The following is a 21,426-nucleotide window of genomic DNA, read 5'->3' on the forward strand; positions in this document are numbered from 1 at the left end:
TGGCGATAGAAGAGAGCATGAAAATGCCGCGTCTGGACGAGTCGAGTGATTCTATTCTCTACCGGATTAGCCAGGATGCCAAAGATCAGGTCCAACACGCGTGGGATGGCTTCATTAATTTCGCCGCTCGAGACAATGTCCTGGAAGTCGCCTTGGGTTTGATGTAGAGATCCCATTCTTGCACCCCTTGAAAAGAGATTGAAAGCGACTTCTCGGCCCACTAACCAAGACATATTGAACATCAGAATCGCTAATGCGTTCACGACGGTCGTGAAATCCTTTGTATCTGATATGATCCTGCCCATTGTTTCGCTGCTGCCCTTTTTGAATCGCAACATGGACCAGAAATTCGCGGTTCTTTCTCAGGGGCCGAGGTTTGTAGAGGGCAAGGGATACAACACGCTCCAACAAGCGCGCGACGATGGAGCCTTAGTTTTGGCATATGGGTATGTTTTTTCCCTTCCTTTTTTTTTTTTTTTATTTTTTGTCCCGCTTCACTTGACTCCGAACCTGGACGAGGGATCACTAGGAGTTGTCCTAACAAGACCAAAAACTAGCCTGTTTCTGGAAAATGTCCTTAATTTTTGCGGTATCAGCTTGACCTTATATGCGGTCGCACAGATGTATATGTATGTCTCCCATAACAAGATCATCAAACCGACTGTGCGGTGCAGATACTGCAGGCAATTCATTAGTGAACAGGTAACGTTCGCTGCCTCTCCTCCTGCATTTTGGTCTAGTATTAACCTGACTTTTAGGCACTCCGTTGTCTTCACTGTGGGAGCTGGACAGACGGAAGGGAGGATCCGATTGAGTCATCCCAACTCAACATAGGAAATTCATGAATGATTCCTGGGGATTGATTTCATGGTCAAGTCGAGTTTGGATGCGTGTTAGATGCCGCAGAGCCGGCATAGTGATGACGGACCACTAAGAGATAATAGACATAGGGAGTATCAAGTTGGTATAGTTATCATAGCACTGAAGAGAACGCGTTTGATTCTAACCTTGATAATCCTGGCAACAAGCAAGTATGTTCTTGCGGCGATCATAATCATAGAGAATTTCACCTTTTGAGGGCCAGACCGGGCCCAACCAAATTCACAAGGAAGTCGGATGTTTTGAGAAAAATATGCCATTTTGTTGAGAATGCAACTAGTCTTAAAGCGGCAAACATTGCGAAGGACCAAGTAGAGTCATCTATGAATGTAGTTGACGTATACGGAATCTATCCGAGGGTACTAGAAACATGTGAAATGTCACTGCCAAAGCGATTTCTTGCGCTGTGGAAGTGCTTGTCCCAACAGGCACGCCAGATGAAATCACAGCATCGTCAAGGTATGGCATGGCATGAAGAGTTTCTACAGCTATGCTAGCTCACGGCCGTTCGGAAAGTCTTGACAGGAGCATGGGAAACACGATACTCTTGCTCAAAGATAGTGCAGATGTTCCTTCATGTTGAGGGCTGGGACGATAGCACAAGGTCGACACCTGTAGATCATTATTGACTCTGAGTATTCGATTATACTGAGAAGTGACGTCGACATTGATAAAAGACAGCGTATGAAAACTATACCTTATGCCCTTCTGAAATAGCCCATTGACCTTGGTTATGTCACTAATCAAAGAGCTAGATATCAGTCTCATTGGGGTCAAAGGATGGGTATCTCGCTATGTGATCCCTGGCTGGTTGCCAGGCTCTAAGTGGCAGCTGGGATCAGGTAGCTCTAGGCATCTAAATTACCTCGAAAATTCCCTGAATATTGAATAATCCGTACCCTCGGTAGGTCGGTGTTGTTGTAGGCTGTCTCTCGATCTCAAAGTGGCTCAATGCACATGGCTGCAGGGTAGGTAGTATGATAACAGGATTTCAAGGAGAACAAGATACTAGAATTTCACCTCTTGCGGAAAGACCGGTTCTTTTCGATCGAGATCAAATTGGAAGGGAAAATATGGAAACAAACGGTTCAAGAACGAGAGAAGCATGACGGATAGGGATAGACGCTTAATCTCTATGACAGACACAAGAGATAATAACTGGCCGGTACTGGTACAATGTCTACTTCCCAAAGACCCTCCTTGTTAGTCTCGAATGGAAATACTTGTCTTCGTAAGATAGAATGGGAAATCAAGGACAGGACGCGGCTTTCGACGATTTCCTCGTGCGCCTAACCCTCTCTCTCCCCTGACGGTTGGATCGGCACTAGTTGGGCAATTTTTCAGAAAGGTTCATTCCAGGCAGAAATTATCGATTCTTCTATCTAGACAACATCGATGATTATTGAAACATGTCATATCAGGCCATACTGAATTATGCGGGAAAAAATTGGGCGTAAAAGCTTCGATCCGTTTCAGTTACCAGGTCTCTCTCAGCGAGGCGCGCTCCTTGCGTTGGACCAACTCCAGGCCTGTCTACACAGGGATCAAGTTGAATGCCTCGTGGCAAAAGAAGTCTCCATGAGTGTTGTATCCGAATCCAGTGCACTCTCACGAGCGTTACAGCAAGAGGGAATGAGGAATAACTCGGACATTTCTGGAGCATCGGGGGAAAGGCCAGCCACCCCATGATCAACTAATTTAGGCTGCAATAATGAATACATGCCTCGATCAGATAATCGCGACAAAGTGCAGCAAACAAAAACTCATTCTGGCGACCTCCGAGGCACAAAGATCGTGAGTGACTGACTGGCCTTTGCCAGGCTGGGTTGAATTCAGGTGCGTTGGGAAATTGGGAATCCACTGACTAGCCTCGTTCTCATCACCCTTTGGAAGATCTGCAAGACTCACGCGGGTTTAGTGGCACCCACTATGTATAATTTGAAGACGCGAGAAACGACTAACCCTCTCACATGCGTAGAGTTTTAGCCGACTGGGGCCTTAAGACACTACTGGTGGGATGGGGTATAAAAGTCCTGTAAAGACCCAGACATCACGTCCCAGCATAGCATGAAGAGTCAAACCTGGGGGCTATGATCATCACATCACTCCTGTGAATATTATTGCCCATGATGAATATCCCACGCAACGAGAAGGACTCGATGAAGTCCACCTGGCGGAAGATGGACCGTAGAGAGTGGACCTTTTTTCACTGGCTTTTCGAGATTCTTCGTATCCACCCTGTTGTTCTTGACAAAGAGGTCCCTGTCCACCCCAAGACGGATAAGGTGCCCTACTTGCCGGAGTGGCATCAGCATCGATGGGTGTTGATCCATTCGTTCATCCCACTCGCCATCCACCAGCTCTATTTCTCCTACACGGGTCGGAACTTTCCAGTGCTTGGCGCCTTGGTTTTCTATAGTTTTGCATTCAAGTTCATCGCTATCCATGAAATGCACGCTCTGCGCCGCATCGGACACCAGGTAGGGTTTCTGGATGGCGACGTGCACGAACGTGACGGTGTGCCCGATGCTGGAGTTCGGAAGGTGGCTAGCTCGCTCATCTCGACTTCAACTTTCCGTCCTGTCTTCACTGTGTTTCTCAGCTATCGTGTGAGCCAGCCTCCTTCCGCTACGAATTGGTACTGGCTCCCCCTTGAGATGGGACTGTACGGGATCATTTTGGACTTTTGGTATTACTGGTACCACCGATTGATGCATGAGATCAATGGCCTCTGGAAGTACCATCGTACGCACCACCTTACCAAGCATCCCAATCCTCTCTTGACCCTGTACGCGGATTTCGAACAAGAGATCTTCGATATTGCCGGCATCCCACTCATGACATACTTTACGATGAAGCTAATGGGAATGCCCATGGGCTTTTACGAGTGGTGGATTTGTCACCAGTACGTGGTATTCGCCGAACTCGCAGGCCACAGCGGATTGCGCATGGCTGCCATCCCACCAAACACGCTGAGTTGGTTCTTGCGACTATGTAAGGCAGAACTGATCATTGAAGACCACGATCTGCACCATCGATTCGGATGGAAGAAGAGTGGGAACTATGGCAAGCAGACCCGACTGTGGGATCGCGTGTTTGGCACATGTCGTGAACGCGTCGAGTGTGACGAGAAGAATATTGATTATGTGAATACAGTATCTCTGCCTTTGCTTTAAACGACTAGTTAATGAAGGTTGATGAACTTGACATTGCTTTAGAGAGATGTATATACCCTCAAGAGGATCCCGATTCTGCGAATGTGTATTTGGAAATATGAATAGGCGATGTGGCAATAGCCCTAAAACCTTGCACATATTAGTTAGGGCCATTTTAGGAAACCCTTGCGAGACGTCAAGAATGATGGATCATTTTGCTGCTGTACGTCTAAAGCTAAGAAGATGAGATATTTCAGTTATAGTTATCTCCTTAAAGATGGTCCACCTCATTTTGCTTAATCATGGGTTTTAAGCATTCGGTCATCTTGATCTTGCCAGCTGCACTGACTGGTTGAACGTTGAGCAGTCTTCGGCCACCGAAGGGCTGCATATACTGTAATTGTTCCCACTCCGCAGTTTGCTGCAATCATTGGTGGCACTTCTACGGCAAGGTAATCTTCTGTCGGATTTCCCCGCATCCGGCCAACGGAACAGTGTTCGGAGGTAGAGAGATAGAGGCACGGTGTTACAAGGAGGAGACGTTTCTCTTGGAATGATGATGACGATGATGATGATGATGATGTTATCACAGGGAGTCAGAGCCCACCGTCGGGTTATGTACAGAAGGCAATCGCGAGAAAATACCGACAGCAATGTTGCATATATACATACATATTTCCCGACCCTTGAGTATAAGTAGCACCGATAGGTAAGACCACCTCTGCACCTTCTGTCAGTGTCCGCTATCATACTTTTCGACAATCTTCCATCATGACTATCGACTGGCAACTAAAAGCTCAACGTAAGCAGGAGGATCTAGAGGGCAAGATTCCATCCGAATGGCGGGTATCGCTAGAGCTACTGAAGAAGGTAGCTTCTCTGGATAATATCCTCGACATTCCCCGCCAAACAGGTATGCTTACGCAGCGCGAAATCCTTCTAACGGAAAGCCATGACGCAACAAACCTGCTTGAGCAACTGACTACCGGTCAGGTCAGTGCTGTTGAAGTAGCCACAGCCTTTTGCAAGCGTGCTGCCATCGCCCAGCAACTCACTTCTTGCCTAACTGAGATATTCTTCGACCAAGCTATCTCCAGAGCGCAGGAATTGGACAGGCAATTCGCGGAAACAGGGAAGCCTGTTGGCCCCTTACATGGTCTCCCCATCAGTCTGAAAGATTCATACAGCGTCAAAGGCGTCCAGACAACACTGGGCTATATCTCATTTCTTGACAGACCCGCGCTTACCTTTAACTCGCCCATGGTGGAGATTTTACTCGCTGCTGGCGCTGTTATTTACGTCAAGACCAATCTACCACAGACGATGATGACGTGCGATTCCCAGAATAATGTGTTTGGTCGAACTCGCAACCCCTATAGCCGTTTACTTACCCCCGGTGGGAGCTGTGGAGGGGAGGGCGCCCTTCTGGCTATGCGTGGATCTATCATGGGTGTTGGCACCGATGTCGCGGGCTCAATTCGAATTCCTTCGTTCTGTTGCGGAACTGTGGGCTTCAAGCCTTCAGTTGGCCGACTGCCGTTTGCAGGCCAAACCCCCCCGGGGCGAGTTACAGCTGGGGGTCTTATACCATGCTCAGGGCCACTTTGCGTTTCTACACGAGACGCTGACCTCTTCTTCCGCACGGTGGTCTCATCAAAGCCCGAGAATTTGGATGAAAATTCTTTGGGCTTTCCGTATATCGAGCCACCGCCAGCAAAACCTCAACTTACGATTGGTATCTTACCAGAGGACACCGCATTTCCTTTACATCCTTGCATGCTCCGGACGATACGCAACGCCGCTCAAAAACTCGCGGTATCCGGACACCATGTCGTCAACTTGTCTACTGATGATATTCCATCATTGGCGGATGTATACAAGCTAGCACACCAGTTCTTCAATATGGACCCCGACAATATAGCATTGCGCAATGTGACTGATGGAGGAGAGCCGTTTATACCATCCCTGAGCATAATTTATGACACCGAACACCCGGGTCCGGAACCGACACTACGCCAACTCTACGACTTGAACATGTCAAAATTCCACGTTTGCGCGAAGATGCGTCAAGCCTGCGTCTCTAAGGGACTTGATGTCATTCTGGCTCCTGCGTACCAAAGCTGCGCCCCGCTGCATGATAGCTACGGCGGTTCCCCGTACACAGTCGTTTGGAATCTGGTTGATGTATGTCCCTTGGCTGATATTGTGACGAGCTCTTGCTGACCATTTTCCAGTACCCAGCATGTGTAATTCCATTTGGGCGCGCAGAGGAGGCAGCCGATGCAGAATTTGTGCGTGACGTAGTTTATAAACCGGAATGTATGTATTCTTATTCGGTGAACCTAGCATCTAAATTTAACTGACGCTATACTATCTAGATAAACCCAAAGAGATTGAGGGAATGCCGTGCCATCTCCAGCTGGTCGGACGACGATTGAAAGATGAAATTTTGTTACAAAATGCGAGGCTGATAGAAGAGATTTTGAACCAGGGAAAGTAGGAAGGCACCTACCTACGTAGAGATTGTATGTAGTGATTTTAACGATTATGAAATTCATGTTGCAAATACCTGCAATCGAGATTCAGAGACAGATAGTCAAATATAAGTCTCTTAAAAGTGTCATGTTAACGTAGCGACATTTGAAGAGTTATATAGGCCCTTTCAGATTTGATTGATCTCTTTACCCCAGCCCTGTTGAAGGCAGCCAACTAATGTGACAGACCCACGAGGATCAGATATCTCCCAAGCCTTCATTGACGTAACCGTATAGCTACAAATAAGAGCCGATGGTGTCTTCGCACCTGCCGCAACTCCTTCTGTTTGGGCCTGAGGGGCACCTGCTCCGCGTGAGTATAGGACATGCAATGTAAAGTCCACAAGATCGGCCCTCCGGAATGACAATGGTTTGAACACACAGCATATCTATAAAATGCGATACTCAATTACCTTTGTTATTGCTGCCACCACGGCGGTAGGGGCTACGCTCACCCAAGCCCCGTCTCCATGGGACGATGCGTATCAAAAGGCCAACGCCGATCTGAAAATTCTCACCATAGAGGAGAAAGTTGGCATTGTAACCGGTGTAAAATGGGAGGGAGGACCATGTGTGGGCAATACTTATGCTCCAAATTCCATTCCGTACCCTTCACTCTGCCTCCAGGACGGCCCGTTGAGCCTTCGATTCACCAATCCCGTGACCGTTTTCCCAGCAGGAATAAATGCAGGAGCTACATGGGATCGCGATCTTATCCGGGCCCGCGGAGCTGCGACGGGTGAGGAGGCAAAAGCGCTTGGTGTGCACGTCCAGCTCGGCCCTGTTGCTGGTCCTCTGGGAAAGATTCCTACCGGCGGGCGAAACTGGGAGGGCTTCTCATCGGATCCGTACCTTAGTGGCATCGCAATGGCAGAGACGATCTTGGGAATGCAAAGTTCTGGAGTTCAAGCATGTGCGAAGGTATGTTTAAGGAACAAAAAGACCTTTCCCATATCTGACTCCGCTGCAGCACTTTATCCTCAACGAGCAAGAACATAACAGAGAAACTATAAGTTCGAACGTGGATGATCGTACTATGCATGAACTATATCTTTGGCCGTTTTATGATGCAGTGAAAGCAAATGCGGCCTCTTTTATGTGCTCATACAATAAAATCAATGGGACTTGGGCCTGTGAGAATGGGGAAATCCTGAATAACCTACTTAAAACGCAGTTGGGATTCCGAGGATATGTGATGAGTGATTGGGTCGCGCAACACAGCACCGTGGAAAGTGCGAATTCGGGATTGGACATGGCTATGCCCGGCAGTGACTTTAGCAATACTCCCGGCAGCATTTACTGGGGAGAGAACCTAGCAGCCGCAGTTCACAATGGGTTGGTTTCCCAGGAGCGTTTGGATGATATGGTCACCCGCATTCTTGCTTCTTGGTACCTGGTAGGACAAGATCAATACTATCCCTCTGTAGCCTTCAGCTCGTGGAATGATGCTGCTGCTTCGGTCAATGTGACAGGCGACCATGGGCATCTTGCCAAAACCATCGCTAGAGATTCCGTGGTGCTCCTGAAAAATGTGAACAACACTTTGCCTCTGAGGAATCCTGGGAGTCTGGCTATCATAGGCTCGGATTCGATTGTGAACCCGAATGGACCAAATGCTTGTTTTGACCGAGGTTGTAACATCGGAACGCTTGCTCAAGGATGGGGCAGCGGGACTGCTGAGTATCCGGTAAGCATGGTTTCATACTTATTGGGGCACCCGCTAAGAAATGCAGTATTTGGTCGCACCTCTAGATGCCATTCAAGCAAGACTATCGAATAGCGAAACAAAAATGGTGACCAGTATCACAGATGATGCTTCTTCTGGGGCGGAAGCAGCCAGCAGTGCCCAGACCGCGATTGTGTTTATCACAGCAGACTCGGGAGAAGGGTAATATGTTAGCCTCGCAGGATAGACTCCCTGAATGCTAACTGCTGTATTATAGCTATCTGACTGTGGAAGGGAATGTGGGAGATCGCAATAACCTCGACCCCTGGCATGACGGCAATGCGCTTGTCCAGGCCGTTGCTCGGGCCAACACCAATACCATTGTCGTCATCCATAGTGTCGGACCGATCATCTTGGAGACTATATTAGCGGAACCAAACGTTGTCGCAGTGGTGTGGGCTGGTCTCCCTGGGCAGGAAAGTGGAAATGCGCTGGCAGAGGTACTGTTCGGCGACAGCTCTCCAAGCGGCAAGCTTCCATATACCATCGCTAAGTCGGAAGATGACTATGGGCTTACCTGGCTTTCTGGAGCGATTGATGACTTCGCGGAAGGGTTATTCATTGACTATCGCCGTTTTGACTATCACAATATTACCCCGAGATATGAGTTTGGGTTTGGATTGTGTATGTCTTTCGAAGCCGCCAGTCGGCAAACAAAGAAGAGCCAGCTAACATTAGAATTCTTCAGCATATACCACATTCAATTACTCCATTTTGCAGGTGAGAATTGATGTTAAATGTGGTCCAACTACTGGCAAAGTTGTAGTGGGTGGCGCTTCAGATCTGTTCGACATTATCGGAACCATAAGCGCCTCCATCCAGAATACTGGACGTGTCTCTGGCGCTGAAGTTTCCCAACTTTACATCGGGCTTCCAAACTCGGCTCCAGTGACCCCTCCTAAGCAGCTGCGAGGTTTTCAGAAAATAGATCTTGCGCCGGGAGAGAGCGGGGTGGTTGCATTTGACCTGACGCGTCGAGATATTAGCTACTGGGATGTCGGCCAGCAGAGTTGGATTGTATCCAGGGGTACCTTTAAGGTCTATGTCGGAAGTTCCAGCCGCGATATTCGGTTGACTGGTAGCTTTGATGTTTGATATGTATTCTCACAGTGAAAGCTGGTAGCTGCTTTGTTCCTTATCTGACAAGGTGGGCTTTTTCCCCAAGAGAACTTTCTCGTGGTTCCCATGTTGTAGGAATCTTATCCCTTTACCGTATACAATGCAGGTCCTGATTATTTTATCCCAAAAGAAGTTTTGTATTGAATTAAGACTATAAATAAAATGGGCGTCGTGGTGGGAGGAATCCCAAGATCCCCGGGCTTCCTGGCCTATAGGTATGTCGGTGGAATTATCAGACGAGCCTCCCAATAGGATCTCAAGACCAATAAGGTACCTAGGTAGGTAGACACATAGAGGTACTACCTAGGTAGGTACATAGATACATGTACGTAGATACGGCCTTGCTATTAGTTCAGTATTACATATCCCCAAGAATAATTCCCTTTTAGAGTAGAGTCAGCAATGACACAGGCTGCATTCCAAGGTTTCCATAAATAAGACGAAGGATGGATGCTCCAACGAGGAACAGCGAAACGCGCTCCATATCTTCCACTTGCTCAACATGGTTCTATCAATTCAGTTGACAGCCCCGAATGGTGTAAGCTATGCCCAACCCACGGGTAAGGCTATTTCGCGGTATCTTTGGCATTGTAAATGAAGTTAATTATATGGCAGGTCTCTTCATTAACAATGAATTTGTCCCTGCTGTAGCCGGCAAAACCCTGGCAACGGTAAACCCCTACGACGAATCCACAATTGCAGAGGTCGCCTCCGCTGGCCCCGAGGATGTTGATATTGCTGTTGTTGCTGCTCGAAAAGCTTTTAATTCTCTGGAATGGCGCGGTCTAAATATTAAAAGAGACTTGGGAGATATTTTAGTCTATTCATACTTCAACATTACTGGTAAGACAAACCCCTTTATTAGGCATGGAGACGTCCATTTATCCGGGTGGTTGTACATCACGCCGGCGAACATTAGGTTAAATTTGGGAGTGATGACCTCTAGATATGATTATAGTTGGAACAACCTTGCGACCCTTAACTGCTTCAGACATTCGTTAGGCAAATAGTATATGGCTGATACGTGTGCTGCATGAAAAGTGAGGTGTCGGAATATACAATATTACAGATAAAATCGACATAGAGGAGTTAAAGATTCAAATAATAACTGTCTATCTCTATCTGTAGGGATTTTCATCTTTAGTCAGGTAATGTACCTGATCATCAACCATAGCAATTAAGAAAAGATAACCTCAAAAAAACTCCAAAATATGTGGATAAATACTAGTTCCGCATGAGAACGCATCTAGTAGTAAAAGGTCAGGATAGACAGGTAATAGTCCGTCCACCATCCTAGGTAACGCGCTTTCGAATACGCATCTTGAAGGTACGATATTTTGTGTCCAGTACCGCGTCGTTCTCATCCAGCAAAAGTGCAGATGGTGCAAACACAAGCGCCTCGCCTGTTTAAAGACTAGCAATATCATATAACCCATCCAAGATTTTTTCCTTGTTACTGCCGCCTTCTTTGTTCTCGATTGGGACGTGGTTTCTTATTGCTTTGTACCACTCCGGGCTCGTAAATCGGTGGATAATGGTAATAGAGCAAAGATCAAGCAGGCGAGGGAAAATAGTTGGTTCCTGGGTAGATATGAGTGTTCTAACTCCAAGATGACGCTGCTGGCGGATAATATTGAGGAAAGTGTCTGTAAGTTCTCTTGCTGCGGGTGTGTCTGTCATGTACTGCACAAGAAACAAGTAAGCGATAATACTAATATATAGCTAGCTAATGCACATTTACCTTGTGCGCTTCATCCGCTACGATCATCTTGGCCCTGGACGGATAAGCGTAAAGAAAAAGGTCCATAGCAATGCGGAACAAAGTACAGGCCGTACTCGAGTCAACAAATGGACAAGACAAGTCTAAGATGGTGACTCCCCCGTCAACAAAATAATCACCAGTCATCGGCTGTGTAAGATCAAGATAGGAGTCTAACAAGTCCAACCGTTGGTACAGGAAGGGAGTTTGTGCTTGATCCAGCCGTAGAGCACTCAGCCGCGTCCGGAAATCAGGATAGTTAAAATAACTATTGCTTTCTATGGCCATCTCTCGTAAAATCTTGGTCACTTGGGCCATGTAAAGTGGCATAGAGCTATTTTGCGAGATGGACATTAGCGAAAGCATCATGCTAATGTTAAGATGGCGGGGTTGCAGTTTAAACGGGCGAATCTCTATATTAGGAATCTTCGAGTACATTCTCTTGAGGTTGTGTAAATTAGTCGGCGAAACAAGGACGCGTAGAGGAACTGGCTGTTGCAGTGAGGCATATTCAGGCATTACTGATGCAAGAAATGCTGCTTCACTAGGCTAGGAGCTTACATTAGAGCTATATTCATTGAAATTCAAAACCAAGGTGGACACGGATTTCTTTATATTGCCCAATGCAGGGAATACCATGGAACAATTTTCTTATAAGCCTCATTAGTTTCCGACCCCAGAGAAATATCTCGTTGATTGCCTACTAATAATACACGATATGGTATGCGATTTCCCACTTCCTTGAAGCCCGCAAATGAAGGCAGAGAATGGGATATTAGTATTAAGCAAGACTCTTCTGTCCGGCATTTTTTTCACCTGCTGAGAGCTGAGCTGACCAAGAAGGGCTGACTGGGAGGGCATATTATATCCGGCATCCCCAAGAGCAGGCGAAACCAGGACTGAATGCTCAAGATTAGTAGGTTAAAGTGGCGAGTTGCTAGTCTGATCATCCTTATTACTGTCATTCAAAAACTGCACTTGGTCCTCCAAAGACGGTATTGGGTGTATTGCATCTTCTGTTGAGCGGGAATATTTCTCAAATTCAGCTCTGTTAAGATGTTTTTGGAAATCTATGCTTCTTGTTAAAAATTAAATGCCATAAAGATCTAAGTGGGCAACATGCCTTGCAAGATAGCATTATCCAATCCCTTAGCATGGTTTTGTTCAGTACTGTCACTAGATGAATTAAGGGAAACCAAATCAGTAGATCTATCTTCTGATGATAGTTCAGAGTCAGTTTCTAACGTCGAGTCGAGTAAAGTAGGGGGCTCCTGGTGTGCTTTTGATCTATTAGGATTAGCACGAAATACAACCACTGACCTGTCCTCCATACGCGGCTGGGAGACAGATTTAGGGTTGGAATCTTGCTGGCAAATCTTCACAGGGCTCCTCTTTGTAGGCTCTTTGCGAGCATGGTTAGCCTTTGGGGATTGCGGCACCTCCTCCCTTGCCAGATGTTTAGAACACCTAATACAGATTAGTGGTGGTTACTCCAAGAGGGTTCCAAGCCTTACTCGTAAACAATTTTCTTGATGTACTTGGAAGCTATCCCGGGATTCTATGCTATATACTTTTCCCTAACTGCTTTTTGGTTAACTGTTTTGTTTGCTTTATATAACTGGCGGATCTCCGAACGGATCTGCTGGCGAAGTTGAGGATCAGAACCATTGGCAGGGGTTTGCTTCGGGGCCGAGCCCCCTTGAGGCTTCTGCTTATTGGAATTCTTCGACATGAGTGCTGAAGAGCCAAAAAGCTTTCTACCAGGTCTGGATTGTTCCGATATTAAATCGAATGTGCGAATTGCGATTTTAGGCGTTAACTATATTATTGACAAGCCCTATCCTCGTATATATATAAAATATGGTATAAGTACTGCTATTCACTTCATTCTTACCAGATTAGGCATGTGATGATATTTTCCTAAATAGGCAGTCCTGGCGCTAACTATGTTCATCGCGTGATTAACTTTACCCTCATCTAGCTTATCACTAATACATTCATTCACTTAGCCTTGAGTAAGCACTGGTATAACCTCCAGGGTGAACTATTCAATAATTATCCTAATTACTGGCACATGAAGTAAAGAGCTAGCTAATATAATTTTATATATTATAGTGAATTCCAGTAGTTTATAGGGTTATCCTAGTCTATTTCAGGGCATGGAATGGGGTTCAACTTATGTATTCTAAGGTGGTTTCCTCTCTTCAATCCACTACTAAGAGTGAATTAGCAAGGTTTTGTTGTCTACTTAAGATGATGCATACACCAGTACTCCGTATTCAACTTATAATATTCACTACTCCTGATATAGAACTGCATCCAAGTCCAGTCCCATACTTGGAAGTTAACTCAACATCTCCACACACAACATGATAGAAGAACCTCAACCACAAATCCGTCCCTCTAAGGTACGTTCTACCAAAACTCAAGCCGCACCAGCAGCACCAGCAGCACCGGCAGAGCCGAGTAAAAACTGAGCAGCCTCGGCGGCATCGCCACCATAGCTCAGATGGGCCATGACATTGAAACCGTTCAAGCAAACCGGGTCACCCATGGCGCACCATGTCTTGAATTTTCCGACATTGGGTGGGTCCTGGATCTTGAATGGATCACCAAAAGTGACTGCCCCAACGACCTTACCAGCGGGAAGCTTGGAAGCTGCATTGTGAACAACCATTGCACCCTGAGAGTATCCACCAAGAAGTATCTTGGTGTCTGGGCACTGGCTAATAGCCTTCTCAACGAGGGACACCATGTCAGGACCACCAGCAGCGCCCATTGCAATATTACCCTAGTATTGCAATTAGCAAATATTCTGGTTTACAGAGCAGTCTTGAACAGAATAGAGAGGGGGGGGGGAAAAGGGAAGAAGCAAAAGAAGACTGTACCTCAATTGAAGCAGGATAGTCGACTCCCTGGACAGCAACTTTTCCGCCAGTTAAATCACTAAGCTTAGAAGCCACTGGGGGTCCGACAACTGCTCCCATGTTACCAAATTCAGTTGTACCACGAGCAAAGATAAAGGTGTACTCCTTGCAGCCAGTGTTGTCCTTGACATCATTTGCATTCATAGATCCTAGGCAAAATGATTAGCTGAAGACTTGTGACGTGTGTAGTAGTCGGGTAGCCTACCTTTGGCAAAAGCACTGGCGAGATTGCGGAGAGCGCCTTCGGGTGAGGAGATCGGGGCAGATGATTCCAAGCTATCAGGTGCACTGAGACCAGTGGCGCTGGGCCAGGATGCAACAGAAGATGGAGATCCCCCCAATGCGGCAGAGGGAGAAGCCAGGGACGACAAGTCGAAATCCCGCTCCTGAAAGGTGTGGGTTGGCGCGCCCAGCACGCCGGCAGCCAGAAAGAGAACCACGATAGCCTTCATCTTGATATAAGTATTTAAATCACTAAACGGAGCACAGCTCTGAAGTTTGTATAATGAATGACAAAGAATGAATGACAAAGAGAACCAGGGGTGGTTTAGATGAAGGAATCCTGAAGTGACTGCTTGGGAGGAAGAAACATAACAATGGGGAGAGACTATATCATTTATATAGAGAGAGCATTACATGATCCCATTCCTAAAGACGAGCGAAAAATTTCGGTATTATAGCATGTTTCACACAGTGTAAGGTCCTGGTAGCCGAGGCCGAGCGCTATAGCAACGGCAACGACAGTGCTTCAGGGCTTTACTCCAGCAGGATTCGGGCATAGGGCAAGAGTAAATTCACATGGGACCGCCTGGTCGGTAGTATCAACCTCATTTCCGACTCTAGATTGACGTATCTTAAATTTAAGTATATAGAATTGAGTCTCCAACGGGCCGAGCTCAGTCTGAATGCCGAGTCATCAGTACCGAATCTCGGCTTAACGCTACGATGCACTGGTGCGACGCGGTGGTCCATGAATGCTTAACTTCAACCCGATACCCTTTACTGAACCTGGAGAGAAAGCTAAACTAGAGACTCAGTCGAGATTAAAATTCATCCGTTCGTTAGTGCGCCAACAATGTAAAGTATTGTGGCTTTGTTAGAGATCCGTGGTTCGCATCTCTTGATATCTTTTCCAATAGTACAGAAATCGTCAGAGAACATTGTCTGAGCCTGATAGTCCGTTTACAACAAGATGAGATCCCTCAGATGTTCTGAGATCTTTAGGCCTGACTCCCCTAACCGGCTTCTATGGGATCAATCCTGCCAACATCGAAATTTCGAGATTTGAAATAGGATCTAGATCTGGGAATCGATGTTATACCTAATCAAGGTTGGAAAACCGGCTTAGGTTACAAGACCATGCAGTGAATGGGCATGTCTTACCATAAATCTCTTTCTTTCCATAGAATCCCCAAGAAAGAGAGCTCAATTTGGAATGGGATGCGAAATAAAAGTGTGTTTCGGCTTTCACCATGAGCTTCCGAAGCAGACTTGAGACGAACTCGAGATATGCAGGAGTTCTCGGCCCCAGCCTGACTTGGCGCATCTGCCTGTTTTCGAACATCGAAGATAGGGGTGAGATGATATACCCCATAGACTTAGGACAGCACATTGTATGTTTATCCGATGGCTTCAAAAGGATCCACGGAGTTTGTCGTTCCCAAAAATTGAATTGCTAGACAAGATCCGACCTTCAAGGCACCGTTTTAATTTTACCCGGATCCAATGAAGTGGGAGAAGGCACAATATGACACACTGTAACCTGTGGGCAGTCCCAGCAGGGTAGCTGAAACTCCAAAGGTATCGATGGGATGGTCAACAATTACATCACCCATATTGTCTCAGTTTAACAGGAACGATATCACATTCATAGCCCTCGGCTTCAAGATTCGTTATAGTCTCATCAATGCTTTACCTGCTTCCGAGGAATAAGATAAGAGAAGGAGTAGTTATTTAAAACCAGTGAGGAGCTGTAAGGTCCTATATACTGTGACATATCGGACGACAAGACGTGCTGAAAATCCCCTTTACACTCTCCACTCTCTTCATTACATCGTTAGGACTCTCCCATATGTGATTTTGATCACACAAGTTATTAATGCTAAATGATCAGGAAAACATCCACCAAACTAAAAGACTAATACACAGGAAAGTGCCGGAGTTTTATGCACGATGCGATATGCTCCCCTTGAGTATATCCCTTTGGTTTTGATTCTCGTAATACCGGATAATATTATCAAACAATATATAGGTACATGTTGCGGTCCTCTCAATCGGGCAACGACGATTAGTACATATATGGCGTATAAGCACAACAGAAATTAAGACTGTCCGGTATAAGCCGTTCTCTGAAGACATGCTCTACCATAAAAATGGTATGAGAAACAATATAGTATCTTCAACCGCATGAAGAGGCTTTAAGTAGGTATGTGCTGTGGGCGACAGCAATGGTAGTGTAAGCCACCATAAACATAGTTTGATAGGGTTCCCAGCTGCATTGCGAGAGTGTCCGGATGAATCATCCGCCTGTCAGCAATCAGATTTTAGCTCAGCCTCGAGCTCATGTTGGATCCAATCGACCTCAAGTACAGGGTAACTTAATTAGCCCATCGTGCGGTTTGAAACCGCTAGCGACTTTGGTCCATATGCCTAAAGACCAAGTGCGTTCTTTTCTTATATATTTGGAGTAGCGACCCGACGCCAGAAAGACGAGACGCAAAATCATGGTTGTATCAACTTCTCCAGGGTAAAAGCATGGCGCAATCGTTACCTAGCCGTAAAGAACTGCGTCTGCCAGCACCACTCGGCGGCCCGCACAAGCTTTTCGATGGCTCCTTTATCATAGAGTTGTTGCAGGTACCACCAGGGCTAGACGCCACGGTGTTAATGCGCGCGACCTATGTCGGTGGGCACGACGCGACAAAGCTCGGGAAGGCTCATCCACAGGTAAAGCCAGCACTTCCTTAACCCTACTTGTCGTTGGGGTACAATACGCGGGACACGAAGATCGAAACGGGCCGATATGTATGTTTTATGAACCGAGACTGACATACTGAGTAGACACCTCCACTTCATATCCATTTCCATCAAGCCGAATCCTTCATAGTGGAATCTGGCGCTATTGGCACGACCACCACTTACGATGTAATTGACACTATTCACACAACTACCCGCGCCTACCCTCAGAAACCGCCTCGACCTGGGCTTTCGCCACCGCTCCCCAGCCGTACTGCTAATGGTGTCACTGTAATTCCTCCTTACACACCGCACACCTTCTGGCCGTCAGTTTATTCCTCTCCTAGATGCCTCAGACCCTTGAGTTGTCCCGGGAGAACTAACATCATATCTAGAGTATCACCAGACCATCCCTTCTGGTCCACTGCACAAGGCCGGGTATACGAAAGGCAACAGCCCAGTGGTCGCAACTCAGATACAACTCTACTTATTTGGGGACATCCAAAAACCCGGAATGATCCTGCAAAAGGAACACTTACCACGGATTTCCCGCCTGATATGGATGCCGCTTTCTTCCTAGCGCTTTTGTCGCTTGTTGATGCGCTCCACGGGCAACGCTTGAATATGAGCCCTAGCCTAGGTGCCACACTAATGGCAATGCAGACTGCAAGCGGGGCCTCTCTGTTGGTCGCCCCGACAGCATGGTGGCTTGGTCCACTAAGATGGGCTATACCTTGGTCGGGGCAGGTGGTAATGGAGTGGATTAGGAGAGTATTTGATGGGAAGAGTCCTACACAAGTTGTTGAAGAAACCATTGAAAGGGAGGTTGTTAGGAAACGCTAATCCCGTGGGGGTTCTATGCCTCTTATAGCCAAAGAGTTATATATGGCCTATGTACCTTCAAGCTGGGACGTTCTATTTCTTCTTATTTTGGGTAATTTCTGTGTTTTTTGTTTGGAAAAACCTGCACCGAAATGCATGGTGAGAGCCAATAGCCGGCGCCAGATACGCTACTCTGATAGCAGCCTATCCCAAGCAGCAGAACTAGTCTAATCCATCACAGCGGTCATACGTACTCCATAAACAGATGCCTTGTGGACTCTGCGGGCGCCTGTACTGGAATCGGCATCTCATGAAAATACGTCGCCGACCCATTTGTTGCGTATGTAGAGTCCGCGTCTCAAAGTTCTCGTATGTTCGAGTTCACTGTGGTTCCTCGGAAGATTTTATCAGGGATCAAACAAATTAAGAGATGTTAAGTTCTCTTCGAGGACAAATTCCGCGACATGGCTCCTTCCAGTTAAGAATCCATCATTCTTATTTGGCAAATTGCTAGTAATTGAGCTTTTTACCTCCGTTCCACCCACACTATGTATAGATAGGCACCAATCCAGTCGATCTATGGGTAGGACAAATTGTCACGTTTCTTTTTACCTTGATGGCTAAATGTTTAATATATATCTAGTCATGCCAAGGTGTAACGATCCAGCCTTGAGAGCTATCATACTAATCTTTGCGCGAAAAGAAGACACTGGATATCCGTCTGTCGTGGGAGCGACGTTACACTGAATTCCATAACAAACTTTGCGCTATTTACTGACCTCTGGAATTGACACGATAGGATTGAACCGGAAAAATAGTGTGGACCGTCTTCGGTGCATGAGCGCGAGGATCATCCGAGATATTGTACAGCGTCCAGCGCCACATTCCGCCCATCTTTGGGTGCCCTAACTCTCTTACACATAAGGCGCCCCTTTCATCATGAAATCACTTCAGTTAGTTATTACGCAGCAATTGCCTTTTCAAGTAAGTTTTCCTGCTCTATGCCACAGGTTTTGCTCCCTCGAAATACTCAACCCCGCCTTCCAAGCACTATGGTTCGTCCGTTCCTCCACGGATCAAGCGGGATGACGTGAAACGAACTCAGGACCAACTTAGAACTCATTACAAGTCCGCCACCTGACATACTCGGCCATGGAACTAAAAGCTGGGGATAGTCTGGGGACTTGAGGATTTGATCTCCATAGGTGGCGACCAACGCATATCACCTCCACTCGGCACTTAATCCCGATTTACACAACCAAACTTGATTCCCCCGCGTCATTGACTCGTGCATTAACTGTGTGGCGGGCGGGTGTATTAAAAGGGATCTCGGCTCGGTTCGCTCCTCGTCACGCATAGTCTCATTGTCTGGTCTATAGCTCTCATGAGACACAGGGCAACCGATGCCAGTTCGCAGATATGCCACTTCTCAACATACGACCACCCCGTCCCAACGCGGACAAATATTTTCAGGATCAGAATGGTAGTACAGATGGAGGACAGGATGATGTAGACACTCCCATTCCCCTTCTCACATGGCGCTCCTTTGTCATGGGGATATTCGTTTCCATGGGTGGGTTTTGCTTCGGGTATGACACTGGTCAAATCTCGGGATTTCTAGAGATGGAGGATTTCCTTCGTCGCTATGGCGAATTGGGCTCTGACGGGGCCTATCACTTTTCCAACGTACGATCCGGGTTGATTGTCGGGTTGGTAAGTTTCCGATTACCAAGCTTAATGTTCATACCCTTAACAATATGACAGTTATCAATCGGCACCTTGATTGGGGCACTGGTTGCTGCTCCCATTGCAGATTGGATCGGTCGAAAATGGTCCATCAGTGCCTGGTGCACCATGCTCTGTGTCGGAATTACCGTCCAAATTTCCTCTCCAACCGGCAAATGGTACCAGATCGCGATGGGACGCTGGGTTGCTGGTCTGGGAGTCGGAGCCCTATCTCTTCTAGTCCCCATGTACCAAGCAGAGTCCGGGCCCAGACACATTCGAGGTTCTTTGGTTAGGTACATTCTTGTTTAACTTGGGCTTTTTTTTTTTTTTTCGGATGTAGGTATTGATAGAGCTGACAAATGGCTAGTACCTACCAATTGTTCATCACCCTGGGTATCTTTGTTGCCAACTGCATAAATTTCGGCACCGAGAGTCGGGACGATACCAGTTCGTGGCGTATCCCCATGGGAATTACATACCTCTGGGCGATCATACTGGGCGCCGGTATAGCGTTCTTCCCAGAAAGCCCGCGATTTGACTATCGCCATGGCAAGGTGGATAGAGCCGTGTCTACCCTCTCCAAGATGTATGGTATTCCTAAAAACCACCGCGCACTCAAGATCGAGTTCGATGAAATCAAGGAGAAGTACCAGTTGGAGGTCGAACGAGGCAAAGTCACCTGGGGCCAACTGTTTCGTGCTCCACGCATGAAATATCGTGTTGCCGTGGGTGTTGCGCTTCAAGCTCTACAGCAGCTCACCGGGGCAAACTACTTCTTCTACTACGGCACTACCATCTTCCAAGGCGCCGGGATTCAAAATAGCTACGTCACGCAAATGATTCTGGGCGGAGTTAACTTTGGCACCACATTCCTCGGCCTCTACCTGATTGAAAACTATGGCCGCCGTCGCTCCCTCATCGCCGGAGCCTTATGGATGTTTGTGTGCTTCATGGTCTTCGCCTCCGTCGGTCACTTCCTCCTCGACCGACAGGATCCGTCCAGTACCAAGACTCCCGGCGTCGTGATGGTGGTTTTCGCCTGTCTTTTCATCCTCGGTAAGTTATTCGAGAACAAAGGCCCACTTTCAACACCCATCCTCATATCATTCAATACTAACGGAGTATGTGACTCGCGAAGGATTTGCTTCAACATGGGGTCCAATGGTCTGGACAATCATTGCGGAGCTTTATCCCTCGGAATTTCGAGCCCGCGCGATGTCCCTGGCGACAGCTTCCAACTGGCTCTGGAACTTCCTGTTGGCGTTCTTTACCCCGTTCATTACGAGCGCTATTGATTTCAGATTGGGGTACGTTTTTGCAGGCTGTCTATTCCTCGCCGCTGGTCTGGTATACTTTGCGGTTCTGGAAGGACGGGGCCGCACCCTGGAGGAGATTGATACCATGTATGTCATGAAGGTCAAGCCATGGAAGAGCTCCAAGTTTGTCTTCCCGGAGTCGGCTTCTGGGGAGGGCCATTTTATCCCAGAGAAACGGTCCGTATCTCACGATTTTACGGCGGAGGGTACTGCAGAACATATTGCAAATGCCCAAGAGACGGCCTAGGTGGACTTGGGAACCCTTCTTTTCGAATGCAGCTCATTGACTTAATTTCTGATTGTTAACATTTGAATCTTCGTGTATATATAGTTTGTCAACTTGACCGTTCAGCTAAAAAGGGGTCTAGAGAACAATTTCGTCCTGATACAGTGTTCATTCACAAACGCTCTATCTAAGTACTGCTGAATTTCTGATTCATTTGATGCAAGATTCATATTTCTTGATTCCATGGGCCAGGTTAAAGTAATCGTTAAGCTCATAGAGT

At 47.0% G+C, this 21,426-nt stretch overlaps 10 protein-coding genes across 10 annotated transcripts; 7 read left to right on the forward strand and 3 right to left on the reverse strand.

Moving 5' to 3' along the window:
* Positions 1-23: 23 nt before the first annotated feature.
* P175DRAFT_0517357 (MscL family protein) lies at positions 24-954 on the forward strand (the record flags this gene model as incomplete). Its single annotated transcript, XM_040898974.1, has 4 exons — positions 24-163; positions 246-446; positions 558-702; positions 759-954. The coding sequence occupies 4 exons, from the start codon at positions 24-26 to the stop codon at positions 843-845; spliced, it is 573 nt and encodes a 190-aa protein (XP_040751803.1). The 3' UTR covers positions 846-954.
* Positions 955-3,008: 2,054 nt separating this feature from the next.
* P175DRAFT_0461248 (sterol desaturase family protein) lies at positions 3,009-4,046 on the forward strand (the record flags this gene model as incomplete). Its single annotated transcript, XM_040894759.1, has 1 exon — positions 3,009-4,046. A coding segment is annotated over one exon (1,038 nt), but the record flags the coding sequence as incomplete, so codon positions are not given.
* A 759-nt stretch (positions 4,047-4,805) lies between these two features.
* Positions 4,806-6,534, forward strand: P175DRAFT_0438753 (putative general amidase; the record flags this gene model as incomplete). The annotated part of the gene is made up of 3 exons (XM_040893927.1): positions 4,806-6,218; positions 6,269-6,353; positions 6,413-6,534. 3 exons carry the CDS (start codon positions 4,806-4,808, stop codon positions 6,532-6,534), a joined length of 1,620 nt encoding a protein of 539 aa, XP_040751805.1.
* A 430-nt stretch (positions 6,535-6,964) lies between these two features.
* P175DRAFT_0510324 (beta-glucosidase) lies at positions 6,965-9,389 on the forward strand (the record flags this gene model as incomplete). The annotated part of the gene is made up of 5 exons (XM_040898502.1): positions 6,965-7,489; positions 7,539-8,255; positions 8,302-8,456; positions 8,512-8,918; positions 8,983-9,389. 5 exons carry the CDS (start codon positions 6,965-6,967, stop codon positions 9,387-9,389), a joined length of 2,211 nt encoding a protein of 736 aa, XP_040751806.1.
* Positions 9,390-9,915: 526 nt separating this feature from the next.
* P175DRAFT_0533423 (uncharacterized protein) lies at positions 9,916-10,415 on the forward strand (the record flags this gene model as incomplete). The annotated part of the gene is made up of 3 exons (XM_040900054.1): positions 9,916-9,973; positions 10,029-10,256; positions 10,372-10,415. 3 exons carry the CDS (start codon positions 9,916-9,918, stop codon positions 10,413-10,415), a joined length of 330 nt encoding a protein of 109 aa, XP_040751807.1.
* An 81-nt stretch (positions 10,416-10,496) lies between these two features.
* On the reverse strand, positions 10,497-11,524 carry P175DRAFT_0502541 (uncharacterized protein). Its single transcript, XM_040897410.1, has 2 exons — positions 11,155-11,524; positions 10,497-11,096 (listed from the first exon to the last, which is right to left on the reverse strand). The coding sequence occupies exons 1-2, from the start codon at positions 11,488-11,490 to the stop codon at positions 10,821-10,823; spliced, it is 612 nt and encodes a 203-aa protein (XP_040751808.1). The 5' UTR covers positions 11,491-11,524; the 3' UTR covers positions 10,497-10,820.
* Positions 11,525-11,862: 338 nt separating this feature from the next.
* P175DRAFT_0558598 (uncharacterized protein) lies at positions 11,863-12,904 on the reverse strand (the record flags this gene model as incomplete). The annotated part of the gene is made up of 3 exons (XM_040900852.1): positions 11,863-12,459; positions 12,493-12,639; positions 12,792-12,904. 3 exons carry the CDS (start codon positions 12,902-12,904, stop codon positions 12,279-12,281), a joined length of 441 nt encoding a protein of 146 aa, XP_040751809.1. The 3' UTR covers positions 11,863-12,278.
* Positions 12,905-13,597: 693 nt separating this feature from the next.
* Positions 13,598-14,249, reverse strand: P175DRAFT_0481787 (carbohydrate esterase family 5 protein; the record flags this gene model as incomplete). The annotated part of the gene is made up of 2 exons (XM_040895477.1): positions 14,061-14,249; positions 13,598-13,963 (listed from the first exon to the last, which is right to left on the reverse strand). Exons 1-2 carry the CDS (start codon positions 14,241-14,243, stop codon positions 13,598-13,600), a joined length of 549 nt encoding a protein of 182 aa, XP_040751810.1. The 5' UTR covers positions 14,244-14,249.
* Positions 14,250-16,853: 2,604 nt separating this feature from the next.
* Positions 16,854-17,897, forward strand: P175DRAFT_0533428 (uncharacterized protein; the record flags this gene model as incomplete). Its single annotated transcript, XM_040900055.1, has 3 exons — positions 16,854-17,045; positions 17,160-17,380; positions 17,450-17,897. The coding sequence occupies 3 exons, from the start codon at positions 16,854-16,856 to the stop codon at positions 17,895-17,897; spliced, it is 861 nt and encodes a 286-aa protein (XP_040751811.1).
* Positions 17,898-19,241: 1,344 nt separating this feature from the next.
* P175DRAFT_0502543 (sugar porter family MFS transporter) lies at positions 19,242-21,303 on the forward strand. The gene is made up of 4 exons (XM_040897411.1): positions 19,242-19,589; positions 19,641-19,897; positions 19,972-20,660; positions 20,743-21,303. Exons 1-4 carry the CDS (start codon positions 19,296-19,298, stop codon positions 21,165-21,167), a joined length of 1,665 nt encoding a protein of 554 aa, XP_040751812.1. The 5' UTR covers positions 19,242-19,295; the 3' UTR covers positions 21,168-21,303.
* Positions 21,304-21,426: the final 123 nt, after the last annotated feature.

The sequence above is a fragment of the Aspergillus ochraceoroseus genome (assembly GCF_002846915.1).
Source record: "Aspergillus ochraceoroseus IBT 24754 chromosome Unknown P175scaffold_5, whole genome shotgun sequence".
Lineage (NCBI taxonomy): Eukaryota > Fungi > Ascomycota > Eurotiomycetes > Eurotiales > Aspergillaceae > Aspergillus > Aspergillus ochraceoroseus.